The sequence below is a fragment of the Gopherus evgoodei genome, chromosome 8 (genome assembly GCF_007399415.2).
Source record: "Gopherus evgoodei ecotype Sinaloan lineage chromosome 8, rGopEvg1_v1.p, whole genome shotgun sequence".
Lineage (NCBI taxonomy): Eukaryota > Metazoa > Chordata > Testudines > Testudinidae > Gopherus > Gopherus evgoodei.
The window spans coordinates 35,185,907-35,212,030 of NC_044329.1; the positions used below are offsets into that span (position 1 = coordinate 35,185,907).

General features: G+C 37.9%; 1 protein-coding gene across 1 annotated transcript in view; it reads left to right on the forward strand.

Annotated features, from left to right (window-relative positions):
* CTNNA1 (catenin alpha 1) overlaps window positions 1–24,246 on the forward strand; it is a 220,490-nt gene extending 196,244 nt beyond the window's left edge. Inside the window, 10 exon segments of the mRNA XM_030574175.1 lie at window positions 83–283; window positions 2,663–2,683; window positions 2,686–2,725; window positions 2,727–2,811; window positions 6,564–6,674; window positions 10,874–11,055; window positions 12,161–12,240; window positions 12,243–12,265; window positions 18,967–19,101; window positions 23,030–24,246. Coding sequence (XP_030430035.1) covers window positions 83–283; window positions 2,663–2,683; window positions 2,686–2,725; window positions 2,727–2,811; window positions 6,564–6,674; window positions 10,874–11,055; window positions 12,161–12,240; window positions 12,243–12,265; window positions 18,967–19,101; window positions 23,030–23,317 — 1,166 coding nt within the window. The 3' untranslated portion in view covers window positions 23,318–24,246.
* Window positions 24,247–26,124: the final 1,878 nt, after the last annotated feature.

The window sequence follows — 26,124 nt, forward strand, 5'->3', positions numbered from 1 at the left end:
TGGGAGGTGTTACTTACACACACACACACGCACACGCGAAAGGAAAATGTTCATGTCTAAATACTTCTTCTTTTGCCACCAGAGAATCATATTTTAGAAGATGTAAACAAATGTGTCATTGCTCTCCAAGAAAAAGATGTTGATGGTTTAGACCGAACAGCTGGTGCAATTCGTGGACGTGCAGCTAGGGTCATTCATGTTGTAACTTCCGAAATGGATAACTATGAACCTGGAGTCTACACAGAAAAGGTGCTGGAAGCAACAAAATTGTTGTCCAATACAGGTAGGAATAAACACAGTGCTCAATACTGATGTATGGGTTCAAACTGCATACAACTACAAAGGTAAATGGATACAAACATATTAGTGCAACTTACAAGAATAAGGGTTCAATTTCATAAAACCTGTCTGTGCAGAATTTCTATTCAAAGTAGGGCTGTCAATTAATTGAAGATAACTCATGTAATTAACTCAAAAAAATTAATCGTGATTAATCGCACTGTTAAACAATAGAATACCAATTGAAATGTATTAAATATTTTGGATGTTTTTCTACATTTTCAAATATAGTGATTGTTATTACAACATAGAATACAAAGTGTACAGTGCTCACTATATTATTTTTATTACAAATATTTGCACTTTTAAAAATGATAAAAGAAATGGTATTTTTTCAGTCCACCTCATACAAGTATTATAGTGCAATCTCCATCATGAAAGTGCAATTTACAAACGTAGATTTTTTTATTATATAACCGCTCTCAAAAACAAAACAATGTAAAATTTTAGCACCTACAAGTCCACTCAGTCCTACTTCTTGATCAGCCAATCACTAAGACAAACAAGTTTGTTTACATTTACAAGAGATGCTACTGCCTGTTTCTTATTTACAATGTAACCTGAAAGTGAGAGCAGGCGTGCATATGGCACTTTTGTAGCTGGCATTGCAAGGTATTTATGTGCCAGATATGCTAAATATTCATATGCCTCTTCATGCTTCAGCCAGCATTCCAGAGGATATGCTTCCATGCTGATGATGCTCGTTAAAAAAATAATGCTTTAATTAAATTTCTGACTGATCTCTTTGGGGGAGAACTGTGTGTCTTCGGCTCTGTTTTACCTGCATTCTGTCATATATTTCATGTTATAGCCGTTTCGGATGATGACTCAGCAGGTTTGTTTTTAAGAATACTTTCACAGCAGATTTGACAAAATGCAAAGATACCAATGTGAGATTTCTAAAAATAGCTACAACTCTCAACTCCAAGGTTTAAGAATCAGAAGTGCCTTCCAAAATCTGAGGGAGACAAGGTGTAGCGCATGCTTTCAGAAGTCTTAAAAGAGCAACACTCAGATACCGAAACTACAAAACCCAAACCACCGAAAAAGAAAATCAACCTTCTGCTGGTGATATCTGATTCAGATGATGAAAATGAACATGCATCGGTTTGTTCTGCTTTTGTATCGTTATCGAGCAGAATCCATTATCAGCATGGACGCACGTCCTATGGAATGGTAGTTGAAGATAAAGGGGCATATGAATCTTTTTTTTAGCTCATCTGGCATGTAAACATCTTGCAAGGCCAGCTGCAACAGTGCCATGCAAACATGTTCTCACTTTCAAGTGACATAAACAAGAAGCGGGCAGCACTATCTCCTGAAAATTGTAACCAAGTTTGTTTGTCTGAGTGATTGGCTGAAGTAGGACTAGAACCTACAAGTCCAGTCAAAGTTTAACTTTTTTTTATTTTTAATGCAGTTATTTTTGTACATAATTCTACATTTGTAAGTTCAACTTTCATGATAAAGAGATTACACTACTGTACTTGTATGAGGTGAATTGAAAAATACTATTATGCAATAGATGCATACATTTGCAAATATTTGTAATCAAGAATAAATATAATATAATCATTGTAGAAAAATATATGCCGTGTTTGTGCCACTTCTGAAATTGGGCTTATGATATGGACTTGTAGGGTCCAGTGACTTGCATCGCTCCATACTTCTTCACAGAATGATGCTCAGATTTGAGCTTGTGTGTCTTTAAATTGCAATCATGAGCACTAGAAACATAAAACAAAGCCCAAAACCAACGAGGACGCTGAAAAAAACAGATGGAAACCAATCCAATGTTCTAGTGTTCCTGAGTCCCTATAGAGCCTGAAACAAAAGCTGTTGAAGGTTATGAAGTTCCCTTCGTTTCAGTAGCGTATTTTAAAACTGTCATTTTTAGGTTTAGGTTTAAGTTAGCTCTTAACTATTCCCTGCTGATCATTTTTAGCAAATATTCCTTCTTATCCCACACACTCCCCAAGTGCCTCCCATACTACCCAGGTATAGTACTATAAATCTCCTGGTTTTTTTCCCCCAACATCCTCTGCCATGCAGCTGTGGAGCATATTTGAAACTAAAAATGTCGGTGACATCATAAAGTAAACTGCAATAATATCAAAAGAAAACCCTGAGCTATTAACTGATTATGTTAGCTTTTCTATCTTTAGTACCTCAGTTTTTTAAATTAACTGAGCGCTGCAGAATTTTTAGTGTCAACCCTGAGTACCACAGAATTTGCCCATCTTTCACTTAGAGTACATTGGGGCCGGGGAGAGTAGGGCAACATTGCTGAATGTGCTGGACTTATTTCTCTTTCTTAATTCAGTTATGCCCCGTTTTACTGAGCAGTGGAAGCTGCGGTGGAAGCACTTAGTTCTGACCCTGCACAGCAAGGATGAAAACGAATTTATGATTGCTTCTCGATTGGTGTATGATGGAATTCGGGATATCAGAAAAGCTGTATTGATGATCAGAGTGAGTGACTTTGTATTTAACTTATTTTTACAGCATTCTACTTTAATTTACTTTACTCAGCATTTATTGAACTTAAGAAAATATATCGTTCCTACACAGAGTGGAGAGTATAAGATTTTTCACTGACAGCTTATTAAAATTATGAATCTAAAAGGTGTTAATCACTTTATAGAGGACTTCAAAATGTCTGCCGTATGTATGTTTTATCTTAAAACGCGAATTTCACCAAATAGGTCTGTGCATCACTGGTAATTAGAGCTGAAGTGCTAAACATCCTTAATGATGCATCTGTTCATAATGCAATTACTTATACATATGCTAAAACTGGTGACCCTTGGTTTAGACAATAGCAAATTAACTCTTGCTATGTTTGACTTTATTTTTTATTTAAGGAAAGGAGACCTCCAACTTAATTTCTCAAATCTTAAGTAAACTTTACAAAAATTTCATACCAGTTTCTTGAAGATGAGGTTAGGTGATCGGGATGTTAAGACTCGCCTTGTTTTTAGAGAACCTGAGAAACCAGGCAGCATAGATAAATGGGGGGCTAGCTTGTTAGAATTTTATTTCCTTTTCTGTGCCTGCAGTTTGCAAATGCAATTAAACAAACTTGGATGTCTCTCTACCTGATAAGGAGGCAGTAATCTAAATGGTATTACCTGAAGGAGCAAAAGGGCACCTGCAGTGATTTGAAGACACAAGAAGGAAGCATCAGGCTTACATGTGAGCTCTTCAGACCTTAATATGAACCAGAGCTTAGTGATAGCAAAATGGATGTAAGGTTTTCTATCCCTCTCCCCTTCTTCCCCTGCCTCAATAGTGAACGTCTCTCCACCCAAGGCAATATTTGTAAGGTTGGAAATGAGCCTTTCCTGCAGAGGTTTCATATTGTCCGCTGGTTGCAAATGTCTTGGTGGTGACTAAATTTGCAGTATGTAACCCCAGCACATCACTGACTGTAACAACCCTCATAATACTCATTTGTTACCTTTGCTTGCTTAAACTAAAGCCTAAGGGAGGGCAGAGAAAGTGAGAAACTATTGCAGGAAGCAGTTTTAAGAAACTTTGATATATACCCCTTTTCCATGGAGCAGCATTATTAGTTGGGATCCCATTTCCCTCACATGCTACAAATTAATTTTATTCATCCCCTTCTATGAGTCTTGTTGCTCAGGACAAGGAGGTACAGCTGCTAATTCTATGCCTGCAGCAATCAGCAGAGCTGGCAGTGCCAGGAATCCTGACATTTTCCCTCACATTGCTCATCTGTGCAGTGGAGAAGCCACGTTTATGATGTCAGGATTCCATGGCTATATTGCAACTGCCAGTAGCTAAAGGCAGTTCAGTGGTGACAAATAAGTGACCTAAAAAAAGTCAAAATGTTAAAACACTCAAGTGTTTTTCTGCTGAAGGGCTTGAGTTGTACAACTTACTTAAAATAAAATAGAGCCCTCAAAACTGAGATAACAGAAGGCGCACCATTTTTACAGACTTTTTTGTTTCAAATTGGAATTCAGAAGCAACCCTGCTCTGAAAAAGAGTGCTGCTGAGCAAAGTCAGTGCAAACAAACCACTTAAAGTTGAAACTAGGGTCTAAATGGGGAAATCTGTTGACCGATGCTTCACATATCCTAGGAGGAAAAGTCACTGAAAAGCCTAATAGGATTTTTTGGTTTCTTTTAAGTAATAATTTTTTCAAAGCTAAAATCTTTGTGCAGGAGCCGGACCCTTTTTTCTTCTTTAAACATAAATACTCCCCTTCTTGAGTCCATGTTGCAAGACAAAACTAAACATCAGAAACCTCTCATATATTCACTTGGATTTGTTATATTTAATTTGGAGTACAGGAAATCACCAACATCTCAGTGGAGAGTGGGAACATGGAGAAAAGGTTATGATCTGAAACAATAAAGCTGCACAGCTGTCATTGTCAAATTAGTGTGCATTATCTCCACTGTTTCAATGGAAGAAGTTCATTAGTTTTGACTGATAGTATTATTCAGTGGTAACAGAATGAGATGTCAAATGCTAAATGCTGTACTTGCCTTGTACCTCAATTCCAAGACTAAAATTAAGGAGCTTGTGGAGGGCAAAAATGCCTTTGCTCCAATTTCTCCACTGAACTGTTAACCTGTGAGAACTGATGCAAATTTTTTCAGTGCCATTGTTTTAATGTTCTGTCTTCATATCAGATTTGCTCCATTTTAGAGCTGAAAGATAACCTGGGTTCTGAAAGTCAGGCTGCATTCTTTCTGGCTCAGGGTTTGATAGTACTACGTTCTATTAACACATAGTTAACATTATTTGTACCTAAACTAGAAAAGAATCCAGTTAGCTGGATGATGTCTGAGGCTTTACAGGAGTAAATAATAAAAAAGTAAGTTAAGTATTCAGAGTAAGTGAACATAATCAGAGCATCCGATGAAGTGGGCTATAGCCCACGAAAGCTTGTGCTCAAATAAATTTGTTAGTCTCTAAGGTGCCACAAGCACTCCTGTTCTTTTTACGGGTATAGACTAACACGGCTGCTACTCTGATACTCAGAGTAGTCTATCTAAGTGATAAGTCTTTTATACATAGTCCTTCAGATAATAAAATGCATTTAATATTGCATCAGTATTTAGTCATATTTTCAGGTGTTTTGGTAACCAAAAACAGTACAAACACAAGAATATTTCCTCATTTGCTTAGAGAATAGTACCTTACATGCCTTTACACTGATTCACATGCGTTCTCACATTCATATATGAAAATGAAGAAATCTCTTATGTAAAGTTGGGGCTGGGAAAGGCACTAGTTTCAGGACAGGCTTACTTGACCAGCCTGCATTTTTGGCTAAATGGTTAACACAACCATCCATAATCTTCTTTTGTATTGCAAGATGCCCTGTATTGGAAAACACATTATACAAATTAAATTGTAGGAAAGGAGCAAGTAAGAGCTACTTACATCTTTAAACCTATTAATAGCAAATATTGCGCTATTCAGTCAAGTTCCTTATTACTACAGCCCTGCAAAATTGTCAGAAAAATGTGGCAGCCTAGGTAAAAGTGTAGTATTTTAATATAAGCGGATATTGTTTAAATTTAAGCTTTATAAAAAATTTTTGTTGCAGTTTCAGCTGTATACTGACAGCAGCAAAAATAAATTAAGTCAGCTGAGTTTAACCTATAGAATAAAATTTGACCCTATTAACTACAAATTTTAAGCTTTGCCTAGAGAATGGTAAGAATAAATTTTGGTTTACTATAGCTACTGTTAACCCTGTGGAAGCTTTGATTTTTTTAATTGTCCTAAACAATAGAACAGCTGCTATTTTGAAATAGGCTTTAAAAGACGTGTTGACTTGAATGTTGATGTGGGCTTTCTGAATAAAGCAATTAAACTCAAGGTATACCTTATGTAATTTGGATTCCATGTAACTGTCTTTTCATGTAGTCCAAATCTTGAGTACACGCCTTTAACCTTATTCCATGTTTAGCACACATTTTAGGGCCCTCTGCAATTACTTAATTGTAAACTTCAGGTTTGAGCAGTCAGACATATAGTCATACAAATAACATAAACTGGAGTGAATTCTGACTTACTCTCACTTGAAAGCCTAAATAATGCACTATAGTTATTCTGTCTCCTCCTCCTACCTCTGATGTTAAACAGCTGACCAGAAGGTATTTTTTATTGGGTGTGAAGAGATCGATTCTCTTCTGCTGATCTTGACTGACTTGTGATGAATTCTACTTTTCTTTTCTTAGACTCCTGAAGAGTTGGATGACTCTGATTTTGAGACTGAAGACTTTGATGTCAGAAGCAGAACAAGTGTTCAAACTGAAGATGATCAGCTCATTGCTGGGCAAAGTGCAAGAGTAAGGAAAACATTTTAAACATTATATCTTTTCTACAAGAAACAGTTTAACTTGTTCTAAGAATCAAATTTTTAAATCTGTCACTTAAGAAGCCTGGTCTGGTTCTATTTCTCTCTTGAAAATGCTAGGTCAGAAAACTGACATTAATCTCTTCCTTTCTACTGCCTCAAAAAGCAGCTAAGAGAAACATTACAGTTTAAAAACATCAGTGTCTGCTTTGTTTTGGGCATTCTGAAAAACCAGAATCCTTTTGATATTGATAAACTACTGTAAACTTTCACATCACAAATCTGAAATAGATGCTCCCTTTTTTTTAGGCATGTGAATTTTTGGCTGGTAAACAAGTCCATCTGTGGCAAATTGATCATCTTTTTTTCCTGGTTGTTGGAACTTCAGACTAGAAATAGATATTGCCACAAGCTTAGCCATTTTCTACAAAACGCCTTTTAGAAAGTCCACTGGACTTTTAATAAAGGGTCTGCTGAAAGGCAGCAGCCTCAAAAAATTATTCAGCCAACTTCTTTTCCTATGACACTTTTTTTTTTTTTTTTTTTTTTTTTTTTAAACTATCGAACACCAGAAATCTTTTGTGGCGTCATCCCAAGAGCATAGAACACTATTGACCTAAAGTTCAACTGTGGAAATAAATGCAACAGTAAAGGCAGTATTACTTTAATATACCATATCTAGTTTTTCAGCCATTAATTATTCAATATTGTACTTAAGTGCTTTTATTTTAAAGTCACCTAAAGCCATACAAGAACAGTTGGTCCTTTGTTTATCAAATTTTCAGCGCGCTTGGCTTTGGAGTCTTACTTGCAGGGAGTGTGTTCTTTCCCTGTAAAAATTTTCTCCACTTCCCCTCTCCCACTCACTCCAAACTAAAAAAATGTTGTCGGGTATGTGTAGTGTACTTTGGACACAGCCTGATACCAGGTGTCTGTCATTGTTTCATAGAATCATAGAATATCAGGGTTGGAAGAGACCTCAGGAGGTCATCTAATCCAATCCCCTGCTCAAAGCAGGACCAACACCAACTAAATCATCCTACCCAGGGCTTTCTCAAGCTGGGCCTTAAAAAGCCTCTAAGGAAGGAGATTCCACCACCTCTGTAGGTAACCCATTCTAGTGCTTCACCACCTTCCTAGTGAAGTAGTGTTTCCTAATACCCAACCTAGACCTCCCCCACTGCAACTTGGACCATTGCTTCTTGTTCGGTCATCTGCCACCACTGAATTCCTTTTCTCCTGCTATTGTAATGGAAGCCTGCTATCCCAGCTCTATAGTGTTCCTACTTTTCCTGGAAGAAGGTAGATTTGAGTTTCTATCTTGCATGTTGGGGGTAAAACACAACCTAATAAACCACTTCAGCTATCTGTTGGAAGGCTCGCATTGTATTCTTCGTTCTAAACTCTGTAGTAATTGGAAATACCCATGTGTAGCTTGCAGGTAGTTGTTTAAATCACCAAGTGGAAAGTCTTGATTAAATAATCAATTTTAAATCAACTTTTGCTTTATACTTGTTATTTTCTAAAGAAAGTTGTGTTCTCATTGGTTGATATACTCATGAAAACATATTCATTTACAACTAAATACAGCCTTTATGGTAGACTTGGTGCATCTTTTTGCTATCTAGGAGGGGACACTATAACTATATACTTTTATTTAAGCAGTTATATAGCTTAATATTTTCAGATTCCTAATTGGACATTTTTAGTATTAGAAAATGGTGAAGGATATGTTGCTTATTTACTAGATACTTAACTCTTTTCTTATGATTTGTGTCCTGCATCAGCATGGTACTGGAATTTAAACAAACACATAAGATAGCATATAAAACTTTTATTAAACAAAGCAACCTTAAATGTTTTGGGTACTAAACTTCTCTTATCAAAACATATTTCATGTTTACAGCTAAATGATTTGTTAAAGGAAAAGAGTTAACTATAGTTTGTGAATTAAACTGATTATTTCAGTTCAGCCTGGGTAAATTTTCAAGTATGTGTATGTGAAAGTGACTGGAGCTCAAGTTCCTGCTTGCCCAAGTCTCTTGAAAATGAGACAACAGTCTCCTAAGTTACTTAACCTGTCCTTCAGACTTCTAAAACTAATATATCTCATCCCCTCCTGCCATGTCTGGAAGGGAGAGACAAGTTTTCCTGCTTTTTTCAACTTCTAGTTGATTTCTCAACTTCAAATGAATTAGAATATTTTCTTCATTTGGACCATCTGTTACTGCAGAAGAGGCTACTGCTGTCAAAAGCTGGCCTAGCACTCCCAGTAGACTCTGTTCCAGGTGCTTAGCTAGTGACTTCCACCAGTTCAGTGGAGTGACATTCTCAGAAACCAGCAGCAGCAACATGTGTTGCTTGAATACTTCATCTCCAGCCTTGAAATTTATTTTGGTTGGCATGATTGATGGGTGATTGTTATATGCATGTCATAGCAGCATCTTCTTATTCAGCATTTAGGCATCTACCCTGGTATGTTGGGTTGAGAATATTAGCAAGAAAATGAAGTGGAGTAAGGTTGTTGAGCCATCTGCTTTACTGTCTACAATTTAACTTCATTGAGTATTTTCAGCATCTCCTTGACATTTCCAAGTTCAACTGCATCAGCAGTACAGCAGCAATTTTTCTGCAATTTGTCCTAGGCTATGGAATTAGTATATTTCAGTATAACAAGGTTTATCTTCTACATTTATCTTTAGTCTGATGTTGTCTATTTTATCATTTACTAGCATAGTAAGGCCTAGGTAGTCCATAAGAATAGTGCGAAAATTTTATTAACTAGTTGATCCAGATTGTTCAGACAAGTCCCATGATATCTTGAAAGACATTGCCTTCTGAGAAGCATTTTCATAATGTTGTTTCATTCTGACAGCCCGGGCTTGCATCTTTGTTTGCACTGTTTGTTTGGCCACATGTTCCTTTTTTAAACAGAGATAGAGGCATTTCTTGAAAATATTTCCAAATAGGGTGTCTCTTATGACCTGCAGCCATGGTAATTTTTCCTCCAGATCCCTGATGTTGAAAATCAACGCTAGAGTCCTGCACTCTGAAGAATGTTTTCCCTTCTTCCTGCAGTGTCCTGCTTTGACACCAGTGTTTCTCCTTCCTGGTTGCATGCTCTGCTCCTTCTCTTGTTCCCTAACTCTCCCATAACCCCTATCCTCCGAAAAAACAAAACAGTCCAAGACTTTTGCTCATTAACCCACATGCCTTTTGCACTGCAGTATCTTATTTGTTTATAGATAGATGGAGGCAGTTTGAGAAGTTAATGTTTTATTTTGTTTTCTCTTTGTGTACACACACAAGGAGAGAGACCAATCAGCTCAGGTAGGGAGAAGCTTTAAAATATGAGTGTGAGACCACCCAGGTGGGCTCAGTGAATATTTCTGATGAGATATATGATGATGTCTCCTCGAGTCAGAGGCTGGGTCCCAACATTTCTGATGACTTTGCCAGTCTTTTGCAGCCAGTAGCACAGCCCCTTGGTCCCTCCCCAAGGATCAAGCCCTTAACACAGCACATGATCTATCTATTTATAGAGCTTGGCCTCCAAAGTTAGATGTTTTCTTCCATTCTTTCTTTATGTAGAAGAGCAGCTTTTAACTCAGAGATCTTTAATAGAGGCTTATGGATTTTTTATAATCTTTTGAAACGTTTAGCTTAGATTTCATATTAAACAGGTTTATTTTCATAATGAAAAATCTAAAATACAAATAAAAATCTGATTTTTTAATTTAACAACAAAAAAAACACATTGATTTTTTTTATATCCACCCTGATAGCTTGTCATTAAAAACTATTGTATTTCACACAAAAATATATTCTGTCCTCATTCACACAAACTTTCCTTTGTGAAAAGGGAAGAAAAAATACTGTTGTATGCCTTAAACTTCTTTGAAGAGTCTAGCAATTTTATTAACAACAGACAAGATTACAGTTCTTGAAAAATCAACCCAGCAGCTTTTCTGTCCAGATAGGCCCCATTTCTCTCATCTTAGCACCAAAGTTTATGGCTATATAATTATCTGCTAGCATTACAGAATAAGGGCTATCAGCCCTTTAGGTCAAAAGAAGCCTATTAACGTTTATCTCTATGTGCATCACTTAAATTGGTTATTAGTGACACTATTCTAAAAAAGTCCTTTTTTACAATAACCGAATAAGGAATATGGAATCACTTTATTTCAGGCTATCATGGCTCACATCCCTCAAGAGCAAAAAGCTAAAATTGCTGAGCAAGTAGCAAGCTTCCAGGAAGAGAAGAGTAATTGGATGCTGAAGTATCAAAATGGGGATGAACAGCGGTATGATATTATTGTATTGGCAAAACAAATGTGTATGATCATGATGGAAATGACAGACTTCACCAGGTGAGCCTCCTTCATTTACTTCAACTTGTACAGGTGCTACCTTTCTCAGGTGTTCATCTTCTCTCAGTAAATGCCTTGGCCAATATAACCCTAACTTTTATAAGTGTAAATATTTGAAATATCCTGGGGTTTTTTTACGACTTTAGCTTTTAAATGTAACAGTATTGTCGGTGTGGTTTTTTTTTTTTATTTTAAAACTACATATCATGTGTAGTTTTAAAAACTTACAAATTGGTATAAATTGACCAGATATTAAATGGTTTGTCTTTCACAAAGCTGGACTGAGTCGTTTTCCTGAGCATATTTAAAATTGTCTTGGTAGTTTTGAAATTTAACAGTAAAGCTTTTATTTGAGCTGATAAGGTTTTTCTCAGGCATTGATTCAACATTCCATTAAAAACTAGATACTCCCCTGGGGGGAGGGATAGCTTAGTGGTTTGAGGATTGACCTGCTAAACCCAGGGGTTGTGAGTTCTGTCTTTGAGGGGGGCCACTTAGAGATTCTGGGGCAAAAATCATTATTTGGCCCTTCCAGTTCTATGAGATTAGGTATATCTCCATATATTATGGGGAGCAGTATATAAGGGGAGAGGGATAGCTCAATGGTTTGAGCATTGGCCCGCTAAACCTAGGGTTGAGGTTCAATCCTTGGGGGGGCCATTTGGGGATTTAGTTGATGTTGGCCCTGCTTTGAGCAGGGGGTTGGACTAGATGGGCCTTCTGAGGTCCTTCCAACCTAATAATTCTGTGATTCTAAAATATATTTAACTTCTGAAATATTACCACATATAAGTAGTATATTACGTGCTTGAAACAATTGGTATAAATAGCCTAATAAAAAAGTTTTTTCCACAAAACATGGCCCTTTATAGACTTGACAAAGAAGATTTGTGAACTCATTGGAGAAACTTGACTTACAAATGAGAGAGCTATTGATATACTATAGCATGTGTGATAACTTTCCTGTGAGCTGCTTATTTTTATTATGCAAGTCCACCTTACCACGTGAATACAGTTCAGTTAGGGAATCTGGAAAACGGAATATGAGAGAGAAGCAACATGCTTGTTTGGGTGCCAAAAAATTAGAATCTGCTTTGTTTGCAGGAGGTAAAGGACCACTAAAAAATACATCAGATGTGATTAGTGCAGCCAAGAAAATTGCAGAGGCTGGGTCAAGGATGGACAAGCTGGACGGGCTATTGCTGACCATGTAAGTCATCATTTATCTTCATACGCCTCCATCACAACTGAGTAATTGTTCTGTGTGGATCCTTGAGAAAGATTGGCAGCTTAAACTACTTATCTAGTTTTCCACCAATCACTTTGTGAATACAGCTCTTCTACCTTTCTCCCAAATGCTTTGCTGCCCCATCAACATAAACCCCTGAATGCATACAAATACTTTTAACAGCTCGTTGTTTTAAATCAAGCACCTAGTTCTTATATTAGCAGAAAAGAATAGAATTTGGGTTTGTTGTACTGAAGATATCCTGAGTGCTTCGCAAAGCAACAGTGTGACTGTAGGCAACACAGTAAAGATCATTATGCTCCCAGCAATAGATCAGGCACAACCTTGATTTTAATCTTCCTGTTTCTGCGGAGATGTTTGAGAGTAGAGTTATCAGCGAGTTGTATTTGAAATGCTCCACAGGATCTCTATCTTCTGCCCATCTCTCCTGTATATCCATCTAGAATAGGTTTATTGTTCATCTTTTATCCAAAGAAGGCCGCCATTCCCACTATTATTGCACTACAGTGTCAGCAGAGTAGGTAGCTGTTTCCTTATTCTGTACTTGAACTCGCCTGCTTTAAAGCCCAATAGCAAGAGGACTATCAGTGGAGCGTTTCTTTGTCACTGCAGATGTTAACAGAATTTAGCTTGATCAGTCATACAATGAACCAAGTGCTCATGTTATCACACAAGGTATTCATACCACAGTGAGAATCATAATAAAACAAAAATCTTACTGTATCTCATAACATTTTTTATAAGCACAGACATTGAAGGCTAAAGAAATCTGTGGTGTTCATGATAGTCGATGCTCCTGAGAGGTCCTGAAATACAAATAGCTTAGGTTTGAGGTTTGTGATTAACCAAGCTTTACTTTTGCACAGCTATAGGTAGTTTTGTCAGTCTCTCTCTCTGAATACAAATACACAGCATGTGATTAAAAAATGAGACCTGTTTTTATTTAAAGAAGAATTAACTCTTAAAACCAGTGCAGATGTTTTAATTGTTTCATCCAGCTTCCAGAGACAGTTATTATGACTGATATAAATTTATTAGTTTTACTGAATGTTTAATATTAATAAACTGACAGCAGCTCAGTGGAATAGCGTGGAAAGGCTGCTTCAAATGTGTCCCCCCCACCACCACTTATCAGCAGTGAGTGAAGTCCTGGCATTAAGGTGAAGAATGGGGAGATGCCCCACTTCAGACAAGCAGGGCAAGATTTCAGACTTAGCTTGCCTTCGGAAATCTACAATGAACTCTGTTAGCTGAAGTCTTCTATTGCTGCAAATTAAAGTAGTGTTCCACGCACACACTCAGATGATGAAAAGCCATCATGTGCTCTCACAACAAGTAGACAACAAAACTCTTTAAATGCATATTTTGGATTATTTTGATTGGAAAGGTTGTTTTTTAAAAAAAAATTGACAGGTATCTTCAGGAGATGGGGAGACAAGCAGTTGGTGACAGTCATAGAGACAAGACTAACTTTTTTCAAACCCTATATTCTTCTAAAACTTTCAGCTTATATATTTCATTGAGTCTGCTTGCATACTCATAGGCCTTGGCTACACTTGCAGTTGCATGTAGAGTATGTGTAACTACATATGGCAGGGAAAGACTCGGATAGGAGGGAAAGGCTTCAGCAGCGGGAACACTCCGTTTTTGTCACCTAGGCTATGCCTCTCCGTCTATGCTACTATTATACCCGTGTGTGTATATTGGCTTTGCTCTACATGCCACCATAATTGTGGATGTATCTATAGATACAGGTGCAGTAATCTGTTAATACAGAACTATTTGACAATCAGAGAAGACTTGCAATACAGCCATTTCAATGGAGTGTTAATGCCTTCAATATGCCAAGAACAGGAACTAAACTAAGGGGTGCACTGTCATGTTGTGTTAACCACATTGCACTAGGTGAATTGGGCCCCTCATGTTAATGTGTCAGGAAATCCTAACTCCTGCTCTCAGATAGTTTTATCACTTTTATGGCCTCAAAGGAAATGTGCTATTATCTAAGGTATTTCAAGTCAGCTGAAAAGTGTCTAGCTTCAGATTTTCCCAAAGGCGTTTCATCTTTCACTCAAAATATCAGGATATTTTTGAATGGTGGAAATATTAGTAAGTTGCAAATACCTCAAGAAATTGAAATGATTGCAGCACAATGGAGGTTCTCATAAAATTCATTCTCCTGTCTCTACAAGAACACTTACAAATCATTCTGACAATATTTCTATTGCTTCCAGGCTTTGATAGTTGTAAGAGGTACATCAATTGCCAATTTGTGAAATCACAGTGAACTAGTAGGGAAAGCTTATGCATTTCCCCAGCTTTCCAATAAAGTAATAGCAGCCTCTCCTAGCACCCTTATGTTAAGCAAGATTTTGATTGTCTAATGCTCACACAACGTAAAGCTGCTTTTGGGAAAATGTATTCTGATGCAGGATTAGTACTTTCTTATTTGACTGCTGCTGTTGTGTGTGGCCAAAATGATTATCCAGTAGCAATAAAAAATTTTCCTCCTCTTACAGGTTTTGTAACTGCATGATGAAAAACTCATGTATTATGCATCTAGTGGAATTTGCTCTCTGGGCCACTGGCACAGTGTCAAGGTTTAACCGACAAAAATTACAATGTTCAGATTCTAAAATGGGGTTATGTTGGAAAGGAAAATGGCTCTGCCTGCCAACTTGAAACTATCAATAGCTTTCTGTTAGTAAGCAAATTCCAATGGAGAAGCCTTGTTTTCTTTAAGAAAGTTTGGTTCCATTTCTTAGGAGATCTTGTAAAAATGTGAACACATTTTTACTGCGTGGTGGTTTTTGTCAGGTGTCAGTCTGTATCATTAGCAATCCTGCGTTTTGAGTTTTAACAGCCAAATTTTGTTGTACTTTTCTAAGTGCCTCAGCAAGTTTTCCAGTTTTGAGCTATTGGAGGCCAACTGGTGAATGTGAATGACATTGACTTCCTCTAACAGTCACAGAGATGGTTACCTCCTTGTTGGGAGCCATACCACAGCAGATTAATGCTCCATCTAGTCAGAGACGGGATACTGGACAATGGCTAGTACAAGATCCTTTGGAGGGAACTGCAAAAAATGTCATGGGAGTTAAGAATAACTTGCTCATAGCGGCCATTTCTTCCTGACCCCCCAATCAGTTAATGACTAATTTATGCAGTGAAACATTACTTAATTTTCTTTCTTTCCCAAGTTGATTGATAAAGAAGTGTTTATTTTTTAGCAGTTTTAAATGTTGCCTTTTAGTTTAATTAAACATCCTTGTTGTCATAACATGAAGGGGCAGCGATACATTGGGTGCTCCTTTTTAATCTTCTTGATACTATTCCTTATCTTGTATACCTTCATCATGTTCCCTTTCATTCATCGTACTCTGTGAACTAAACACTCTTGGAACAAACTTCCCATCCTCACCCCCAGATCTGCAATTAGCTTTTAGTAGTAGAATGACCGGAACTGAACACAGTTTTCCAGGTGGTGATGATCTATTGGTCTGTATGGTGGAATAACACCATAATACATTATTTTCTATCCCATTCCTTATGCAGCTGAACAATATTTTCTTTCTTTACCATTGCACAACATGCAGCAGCCCTCATTCATTGAACTATCCATAGTGAGGCCAATGTCTATTTCCTTAATTTAGAACTCAATAAAATGCCCAAGGAGTTCAAATTATTCCTTCCAATATGCAATGTTTTGTAGTTGTTGGGCAGGTGAATGCCACCTAGAAGAATCGAGTTCTGTTTCTGCTTCTGTCAGAGACTTTGTATGTGCCACTGGACAAATCACTTAAACCAACCGTTTCACAGGTGGCCACTAGTTATGTGTTCCTCATTTTCTTGGTGCCTATCCTGAAAATCATGCTCAAGGTGTCTTAAAAGCTGACACTCACAGCTACGACGGAAGTCAGTGGAACCTATGGCTACTCAGCAGCTCTGATAGCAAGGCAGTGTAATCTGAAGGAATGTTCAGTGGTAGGAGTCAAGAAGTCCTGATTTCTAATCTAGGCTCAAGCACTGATTCAGTCTGACACTGGGCAAGTCATTTAGTCTTCCTCTTTCTCCATCTGTTGTCGGTTGTTGGCTGCGTGCGTTCTCTTTGCATGCTGCACTGGCTCTGGCCAGATAGCCCATACAGCAGACTTCGATCGAACTGCCCGGGAAGACCATAGACTCTATTCAGTGGCAAAGGCACTTGGCCAGGTTTATTGCCCAAAAAGCATGGTATTAGTGCCCTATACATGCTACAGGTACACGTAATACATGTATGCCCATCACAATGAGCTTGGCTCAGTGAGTGGCAGGATTTTCAGCTCCACCCCTCAACCAGAGAGAGAGACCCACTCAGTGACTTCTCTTTTATACACTGTTACAGGCAAGTTACCTATTGCCCCTGTGGTGGTGCTAGTTACCACCCTTTACTTTGTACATGTTGGTTCGATCAAAACATCTGTAGCCGTTACCCTGTCATCCTAACCTTATCCTTAGGAAGAGTCAGTGTGTCCTGTATCATGTTAGTTGAATGAGTTTACACCATAACCTTGTACTAGGGTGTTCTGGCACGATCCTTCTAGAATGTATTTATGTGAATACGTAGTGCTTAGGAGTGCTTGTGTTTTTGAAATGCCAGCCCTGTTCTTGCCAAGTTCATGTATTGGACACTGAACCTGAAAGCAGGCATCTGCCTTGTAACAGGGCCTGACTCTTGCTAACTTTGCTTAATATCAGCAAGGCCTGACTTTTGGTCACTTTAATTCAGGCCCCAGGCCTCATACCAGGCCCCATGCTTCAAACTCTCTTTCTACTACAGTGCGTAGCTGCCTACCTTCCAGGAAGTGAAGGATTAATTTTAGCGTGCTTTATATGTTAAGTGCTATAAAAATGCTAAATGCTCTGGAAGATGCAGATCTTTAGGTGACAGACTGTAGCCAAACTTGAGTCACTTAGCACCCAGAACTAGTGGAGACACCTGTTGATGTTGGGCTTACTCTCTCTTGGCCTCAGTATATAAATCATTTTAATTTTGTCATTTGATAACTCTTGAGTGCTCAATCCTGCAACCTTAATGTCCTTTCAGTACCAATACTCCAGTACTGGTACTAAACTTTGTGACCCTTTGCTGCTAACCTTTTGCCATGTTGAAAACTGACCATTCTTTCTTCGTTCTGTGTTCCTTTATCTAGTTGCTAACATGACAGGATGTTAATTCTCACCCTGCGACATGGTTTTCTTACCAGCCTCTCTTGAGGGACTTTGTTAAAACTTTTTGATGTTCCAGATTGTCAGCTGGTTCTCCTTTATCCACTATTTTATTGACACACACAAAGAACTCTTAATAGGTTGGAGAGAGACACTTTTTTTTGCAGAAGCTATGCTAATTAGCTGTGCTACTGCCATTTTTAAAGATAACTACAATACATGCTAAACACCAGTCTTCCTATACACTAGGTGATTGTGCATATACCCTCTTCATCTCAAATGTGCAGAGCATATTGTGGACTGTGGCTGCCACTTGGATGGGCTCCTCTGTTTTTGATATGGGAATGAGGCTGAGAAACACCAGAGCACTTGAATCTTTAAGGTCATTCAGCATATTACCACCTTATTCTATCAGGGGAGCATGTTCTCCTTCCACAGTACACCACAAGAGCTGAACAAATGGCTTCTCTACTGCAGTACTGTGCCCAGTAGTCAATTTATTACACAGCTAAAAAATGTATATCTGTGTGATTTAATGCAATAGCATTTGCTGAAGCACTTTCACACCTTCTCAGGAATTGTTACCACACTGATAAGAGGTTTGAGGTAGTCAGGACTACATATCTGTTCTTTTGGAGATACTAGGTAAGAGCAATTACAGGGGTCATTATTCACTAATGCAAACATTTCATTTAAAATGAAAGATCAGCATCCGAGGCACAAAGACGCTACTCTTGATTAAGAGTTACAAGTAGGATTTACAAATGCTAACTTGAGATCGTAGGATGCAAAGTGCTGTATCAGTGCTTCACAAATACAGCTTCAGTATCCATGTGGTGTGCAGATACTACCTGTTAGCAAAAAAGGGCTAGGAGATTTGCCCAAGATCACACAGCAAGACTAGTGGAAGAGCAGATGAGAACATGAAAGTCTTGTCTCCCAATGCCAATGTTTGAGAATACATTTTGATTGCACAGTTACCATCTATTGCAAGTCAATGACTTTTCATCCTACAATCCCAACATTTAGCAGATATTAATGTTTAATAACTTCTAAATGAAAATTTTGCTGCTACTTAACTTAGGCTTAAATAAGGGGTTTGAACTCAAATGCAAGAAATTCTTCAGAATTATCGTTTGCCTTACATCACTAGAAATATTGTGTGGAGTTAGTGGTATGTCAGAACTGTTGTACAGCTATTACAAATGTGTATTCCATTTTTAATATTGTCACTCATTACTGCACTGTTTCTTTATTCACTTTTTTCATACCATTTGTCAGTGAAAGTAGATGACTGGATGCCTATAAATACATAAATTGAATGTATTCATCATGATAGATACATAGCTGAACAAGTTAAGCTTCTTTTGGATTTACTGGTGTCAGGATAGTTAGTTCTAAAAAATAGTATTCCTGCTTTTCAAAATTCTGAAATAACAATTTTCTATTTTCAGTGCCCAGATTCTGCCTGCAAACAAGACCTTCTAGCCTATCTACAGCGTATTGCTTTATACTGCCATCAGTTGAACATCTGTAGCAAAGTTAAGGCAGAAGTTCAAAACCTTGGAGGAGAACTGGTGGTCTCTGGGGTATGTAAGATCTGATATTTCCATTTCATGTTTTTCTTTCTAGGTTGAATAGTTTTCCCAGTTTAAGCTTTTGTGTTAAAGGCCTATAGATAAAGTGAAAGGCACAAGGGTTTATGTCCAAACTTTAAACCCTTGTAAATATTGTAACTGCCTCTACTTGAAGGCAGAATCAGTATCTTAATAATCTTCAAACTACCTTTCAGCTTTCATTACTAGCCAATACCCTCAGCAAGATGTTTCACTAAAAATTTATAATGTTCTACCACTTTTTCCACAGGCTATTGATTTTACATATAGTGGGATTAAATCATTTTAATCAGCGTAATTTTATGTATATTTCTTAATCTGCCCCATGTTTTCATAGAGACTTTGAACAGGATGGACATGTAATTATCTAGGAGTATTTATTTCAAAATAACTATGCCCTGAAGTTAAACTTTTTTTAGTTGCTCCACTATTTGATGACAGCTGAAAGCTGCTGTAAGGCCAGCCTTGTTCCTTACTCTGGACATCAATTTAGCAAATGCATTCTTGTCTTCATTGTACTTCAGATTTTTTTTCTCACTAAGATGAATCTACATGCTCTAGGTTACGTAGGAGAGAAACAGCTACATTTATGAAATCTTCTGCCACATTCTAACTTGTTTATAATAGTCACTTATGTTCTAATTGAGTGAAGTCAACCATGATGCTGGGGAGTTAATACAGGATTTAGTGTATGGAGGAACAAAAGGGATTGGTAACACAGTACTAGCAGTTGAGTCATTAGAAATCAATTTAAAATCTGATCTTTCCTAAGATGTTTCATATACTCGAAACCTTTGTACAGTTTCTCCTTTGTGCAAGCATCTCGTACAATTTCTCACTTTACTGCTTTTTGCACTGACAAGTGGCTGCTCTAAGGGGTATAGGAATAGTGAGTGTTGCATAATAGCTGAGAAAAATTGGAAACCAAATGTAATTGAAACAGTTCTGGCAACATAACATACTTTTACATAATGTTAGCTCCTTTATGCCAGAGAGATTTCTCTGCCACCCTCTCACTACTGGCAGCAGGACATGCTCAAACTGCCAGAAGTGAGGAACTGAGCGATAAGATGCAGCAGAACATGTGTTGCTATGTATCTCTGGTGCATGGCTGTCATCTGTGAGACTGAAGGCATTGTAGTGTCAAAATACTAGATATGTCATTATACAAGAATGTGCTCTAGGGTTTTACTGGTGATTATAAAATTCCTTTTTAATTTACATCCTTCAGACATAAATTAGTCCATATCAGTAGGCTAGTATCTTTACTACAGTCTGCTTATTTTTCTCTCTTTTCATTGAATAAGAACATGGCTAAATGTTCCCAACGCTTTTTGGCCCCTAGCAGATTATTGGATGAAAATCTGTGCTGTAAAAGAGAGTCCACTACTTCCCATTGCATTGGGCGCTCTGTCTTTAAAAACAAATATTAACAATTTGTATCCTGAACTAAATATATGCACACAATTCCATAGCAAGAATTTGGCAAAGCATCACTGAGCAACTAGAATGAACTATGGCAAAGAGAATCCAGGCAGGAAAATTCAGGAATTTAGCGGTTTCCCTCCCACATGTTTTGCATACTTTTGCAGATTTCTTCACAGTTGGAAAAATTCTGTAAAGAGCAGTGAAGATAAAAATATATTTTCCAAATTGATGGTTAAGTTAAGGAAAGCAGGTTAGATTGATTGAACGGAAGGGAGCACACCAGGTCATTCAGATCTGGTCACTAGCTACCAAATTGCGAGCACCCTGGGGAAAGGGCTCTCTTAATCTGTAAATTCTCAAGCACATTTGAGCTATATAAATCATAGGGGGAGCCTGAAGTACTTATACCGCTTCTGGATCATGCAGGCTAAAAACTGCTTCAGATCATTCTAGGACCTACAACAAGTAGTTTTTTGAATTTTTATTTTAAAAAAAGGACATAGACCCTGGGAACAGCAGACCCTCTGAAAAAGAAATGGCCATTTTGCAGTTAGCAGCTTTCTGAAACAATCCACTCAGTGAATCTGCAGCTCGGCTTAGAACCCAAGTGCTGAAACCTGCTTCCTATGCAATTTATTATCCTAAAATGTCTTGAGTTCTAGGGAGGAAATACTTGATCTGTGCACTTGGAGTGCCCCTTACATGTGCTTGATGCAGCTGGCCAGTCTATGCAGATGTGATGGGTCACATTAGAGACCTAACCATTGACTTTCAAAGCCAGGACACAATCTTTTTTCCAGAGACTCCAAGAATTGCTTAGTGGGTGCACCAGTTTGTTGGCAAAGCAGCCAATAAGCAGTTTAACTAGAATGAAAAGGAAGCACACAGTGCAACTGCGCAACCCCAAGACTGGCTGTGCCAACCAGTTCTTTAAAAATGTAGTAGTTTACCAAGAGGTGAAAACATCAGCTTCAGTTTAGTAGTGCAGTAGGCTGCCAAAAGGCAACAAGTGGTATGATACCTGCTTAATATCCATGCTTTCAGTTAAAACAGAAATTTTAACAAAATCAAGGGTCACTGAAGATCAGTAATGCGGTCTACAGCCGGTTCTGAGTGTCCCAATCAATCCGACTGTTAGTTTGCCATGGGGTTTATGCATGTGAACTCTCAAGTGTATGTAGCTATTCCTCTTGTTATATGTATGGGCACTCGTGGCAATAAAGTAGACTTAAAAGTATTGTTTTAAAATGACAGTGAATTGTTATAATAGTACAAGCATACGCCGCATAGTGTTGGGCTCAAAGTAGACTCCTAGAATTGGAGAGGATAAACCATTATTTCAGCAAGACTGTGTGGTATTGGTCTGTCTTGATGCACAGAGCCTTCATGCCCTAGATCATGCTCAGACATTTGCCCAGCTTCCTCCCCTAGTTCAGCTCTCATCTGCCCTACTGTCTGCTTTCTCCATTGCATGTTCTTCCTTCTGTCCCTGCTTGCCATAAATGCAGTTCCTTCAGACTGCCTCTTCCTTTCAACTTCTCTTTAAAAAGGACCTTGGCATGAGCAACAGAGGAGCTGAGTTCCATTCCTCCCCTTAAGTTCTCCTTTTTTTCATAATAAAAATTGCTAGGTAAATAAACTACATCTGGGTGCCCAAATTACAGCCCAAAGGCAGCTTCTATCTATTACCATTAATATGAAGATACATCCAGCAGAAACCTGAGATCCTGGTATGTAATCCCTTCATGCCATACCTGTCTGAACTGCAGCATTGCTTGTGGGCATCTCTGGTCTCTGTAAACCACAACCCCATATGAAAGAGGAGAACAGCTGATATAATCTGCTCAATTTTGTGCAAATTAGGTGTGGCCCTCTACTCCACTGGGTTCATCTATACACTGGTAATTTGGCAGGAGCTAAAGTTTGGTCTCCCAGAGTATAATTTTACTCTTCATCTTTTCCTTACTCTGAAAGAACTGTTTTCTCTAATGCAGCTTTCCTCACTTTAATCCTGCTTGCATGGACTTCATCACTGGCTGAAACTGCTTAATAGTACCTTCCTCTTAATGTGATTTTAATATGCCAGTGTTACTTAAATATTTCAGTCAGCGGTTTAAGATATCATCATAGCTATAATACACTTAAGTGAAGTGGAAGCTGCTGTGATAGGGCTGCTCAAGACTGACAGCAAACAGCCAAGTACAAATATTTTCAATAGTCATAAATATGAAAAAGGCACCACTGAGTGCACAGAAATACTGCTCATTCGTTTGATGGTATGAGTCAGAAAACATAGCATCATTGTTGGAAATCCTGCTGAGGGTTCCTTTAATAAGAGGATGAACTACCTTAAAATATTCTAAAAATTCTAGGGTGTCAAAGCTTCTGAAACATCTTACGTTTGTTTAGTTCTTGCAGTGCATAGCAGGGCATGGGCATTGCTAAAAACAGATGATGATTATGTCTATTGTAGGTGGACAGTGCTATGTCTCTGATCCAAGCTGCAAAGAACCTGATGAATGCAGTGGTGCAGACTGTGAAGGCTTCCTATGTGGCATCTACTAAATATCAAAAGTCTCAAGGAATGGCTTCCCTGAACCTTCCAGCTGTGTCTTGGAAAATGAAGGCTCCAGAGAAGAAACCTCTGGTCAAGAGAGAGAAGCAGGATGAAACTCAAACCAAAATCAAAAGAGCATCCCAGAAGAAGCATGTTAATCCTGTGCAGGCTCTCAGCGAGTTCAAGGCAATGGAAAGTATTTAAAGAGAAGTTTTTCCTTCAGACCACTACTGCTACTTCCAGAACTTTACTTTTAATATTCTATGGATTTCAAAAGTTTACTCTTCATTAAAATGTATTTACTTAATATAATTTGGATAACTTTGTTTAGATTACATGGGGAAATACTCAAATTTATAAATCCTATCAATACAACCTCAGTCTGCAAATGTTTTAATGTTAGGTTGCTTTTAGACTTCAGGGGCATATTTCTAGGTGACAATTATTTTTTATAACTCTGCTAAACTAAAATATATCCTATAACCAAAGAATCTTACACTAATCATTAACCTTAGTAGTTGGATCATGTTACGCCTTTCAATGACTGCAGTTTTACATTGTGATCAAGAAGAAAACACTCAAAAGAGAGAATTAAATTACTAATGGATGCACTAGTGTATTCACACATGGTATGTGTAGGGGATAAATTTTGTGTTTAGAGTGTGAGGATAGCAGGTGCTAGCTGTGCTTCTTATACAATAAGGCAGCAGTGAAAAAACATCTGGGAAAGTAATACGCTGTCGCACACTTTTCTAACCTGAGTGGGTTTGATTTTTCTTTTTTAATTTGGAATAGAGCTTTTTGTTGCATTTGTTTTAAAATTGCTGTTTTCCAAGACACTACTTGAGCTGTGGGTATTAGAGCTATTTGACAGAAAATGGTGAGTCATGCCTATTAAAGCATCTTGAGGGTAAAGTATTTTGTGGTTACTTTGCAATAGGCCTTTTTGTTAAGGGTTTTTCATGTATGTCTCTCCAGGAGGAGAACCCATAAGAAATTCAGTGAAACATATAATGCATCATGGAGGAAACTGATTACTTTTTTTATGACACAAAATGAGAATTTTAATGGTTGGTTACAAATTACTAATGTACTTTGCCACAGGACACTAATAAAGTTGCTTTATCAACTGGTGTGTTGTCGTGCTGTAAATTTAGCATTTTTTCCTTCCAGCATTCAAATGCAAATTCATCATTATACTCATTTCTGATAATTGCAATGCATCCTGCCTTGGGCTTGCAAAGAAATCCAGCAAATGGTGTTTATTCAGGCTACAATTTAGACTTTACATTATTTGTGATAACTTTAGCTACAAGGTATAATTTTGCTGTCTTATTTAAATTTTATGAATATTTTTTTTTAAAAATTAGTGAATTGTGCAGGTCAAAGTTTGCTGTATTTAAAAGCACACTTTTTAAAAGGGAAAATGACCTGTTCTGGATTTAATCATTTTGATGGTAATTAAATTTTACAGAGCCAGTCATTGCTGTGTTAAGAAGGAATGACTTGATTTACCTTGATCAACTTAGCAATTTACTACGCTTTTTAAAATAAATCAGACTTAAATATATATTCATGGTATTGCTACTACAGTACAAATATGCTGATCAGAATAAACATTTACATCACTCATATAAAGTTTCTGTAAGGATATTTTTGCTGAATTTATTCGGTTTTCCAAGCAAATTATATCTTGTCCTCATCAGTATCAGTGTACTATCTGTATTATATAAGAGCTTTTATGCTACCCTACAAATGCTCTGCATTTATAGATACTATAGGCAAAATGAATCCGTTTTTAAAAGATGACTCAAAGTATGCCAGAGGCACTGGCATTCAAGGGTTAATGAGCTAGTTTCTTTGCACACAATGTTGAAAGTCATTTTTGTTCCTAGGGTTAAAATAACATTATTTTAAAGGTTATCTGCCCTAGGCTGTTTGGTGACTCTCACCAAAATAAGCATGTTTAGTTTTAAAAAAAATCTGTTTAGCTAAAAAAACCTATATATTTAGATGAGCAGCAAAATTAAAGTAGTAATCTTTATTTTTATTTAAAAGTTGGTTGGCTATTGTATTTTGTATGCAGAACTTAGAAGTCATTAAGGTAGCAACAAATTACAATATAGCCACAATTGATTTAAATATAATTTGAAAATCCAAATCAAATGCCATGAAGCCAAATTTAGCAAGAGACTGAACTAGTCCTTCGTGGGGAGGATCAAAACAAGCTAGAATAGTTTAAGGGTTACACCTTGCAGAAAGGCAGGGATTTCTCAGGCAGAGGATGGAAGAGAGAACTCAACTGTTGTTGAAGTTAGTGTGGGGGTGACTTCGGGGGGGGGGGGGGAGAGAATATGAAAACTGGAGGGCAATTTAGAACTGAATAGGGATTGGAATCTGAATGCTTTTGTGGCTAGGCATGACTTCCAGGCCTGTTTTTACAAATCCATACTCAGCACTGGCAATCCCAGCAGTATCATGGGGACTGTGCCATCTGCTGCCCGAGGGCTTCTGCAGAAGCAGTATGGGCCTCTAGCCAATAGAGGCTGTTACATTGAGCAGTTGTCGAAGCAGGTTCAGAACTGCCTCTCTCCGTGCCTCAGCTGCATCCCCAGCTGCTAGAGAGCAGAGGAGGGAGCCAGCCATTACCAGCTGTACAATGATGGAGTGAGGCCTACGAAGAGACAGAATATGCCCTGTGTGCTCCACTTCACAAGAAGGTGTGTTGCCTCCAAGAAGTGGGGCTTTCCGTCCTCCCCATGGAACATGGTAGAGGAATGTAGTAGATCACAGTCTCTACCATTTGCCCCGTCCAACTCCCTCCTAAAAAAACAAAGGTGAGGGCAGGTGAGGAGGTGTCTTTTGCAGGAGGGGCATGGTGGATTACAGGATTTTATACAAACCTCAGAACTTCCAAACCTCTTGAAGTCCCAAGTTAGTCTAGAATCTACGATTCTCCATCATAAGCACATACTTCTGATTCCTTGGGAACTAGTAGCTTTCATGATCCT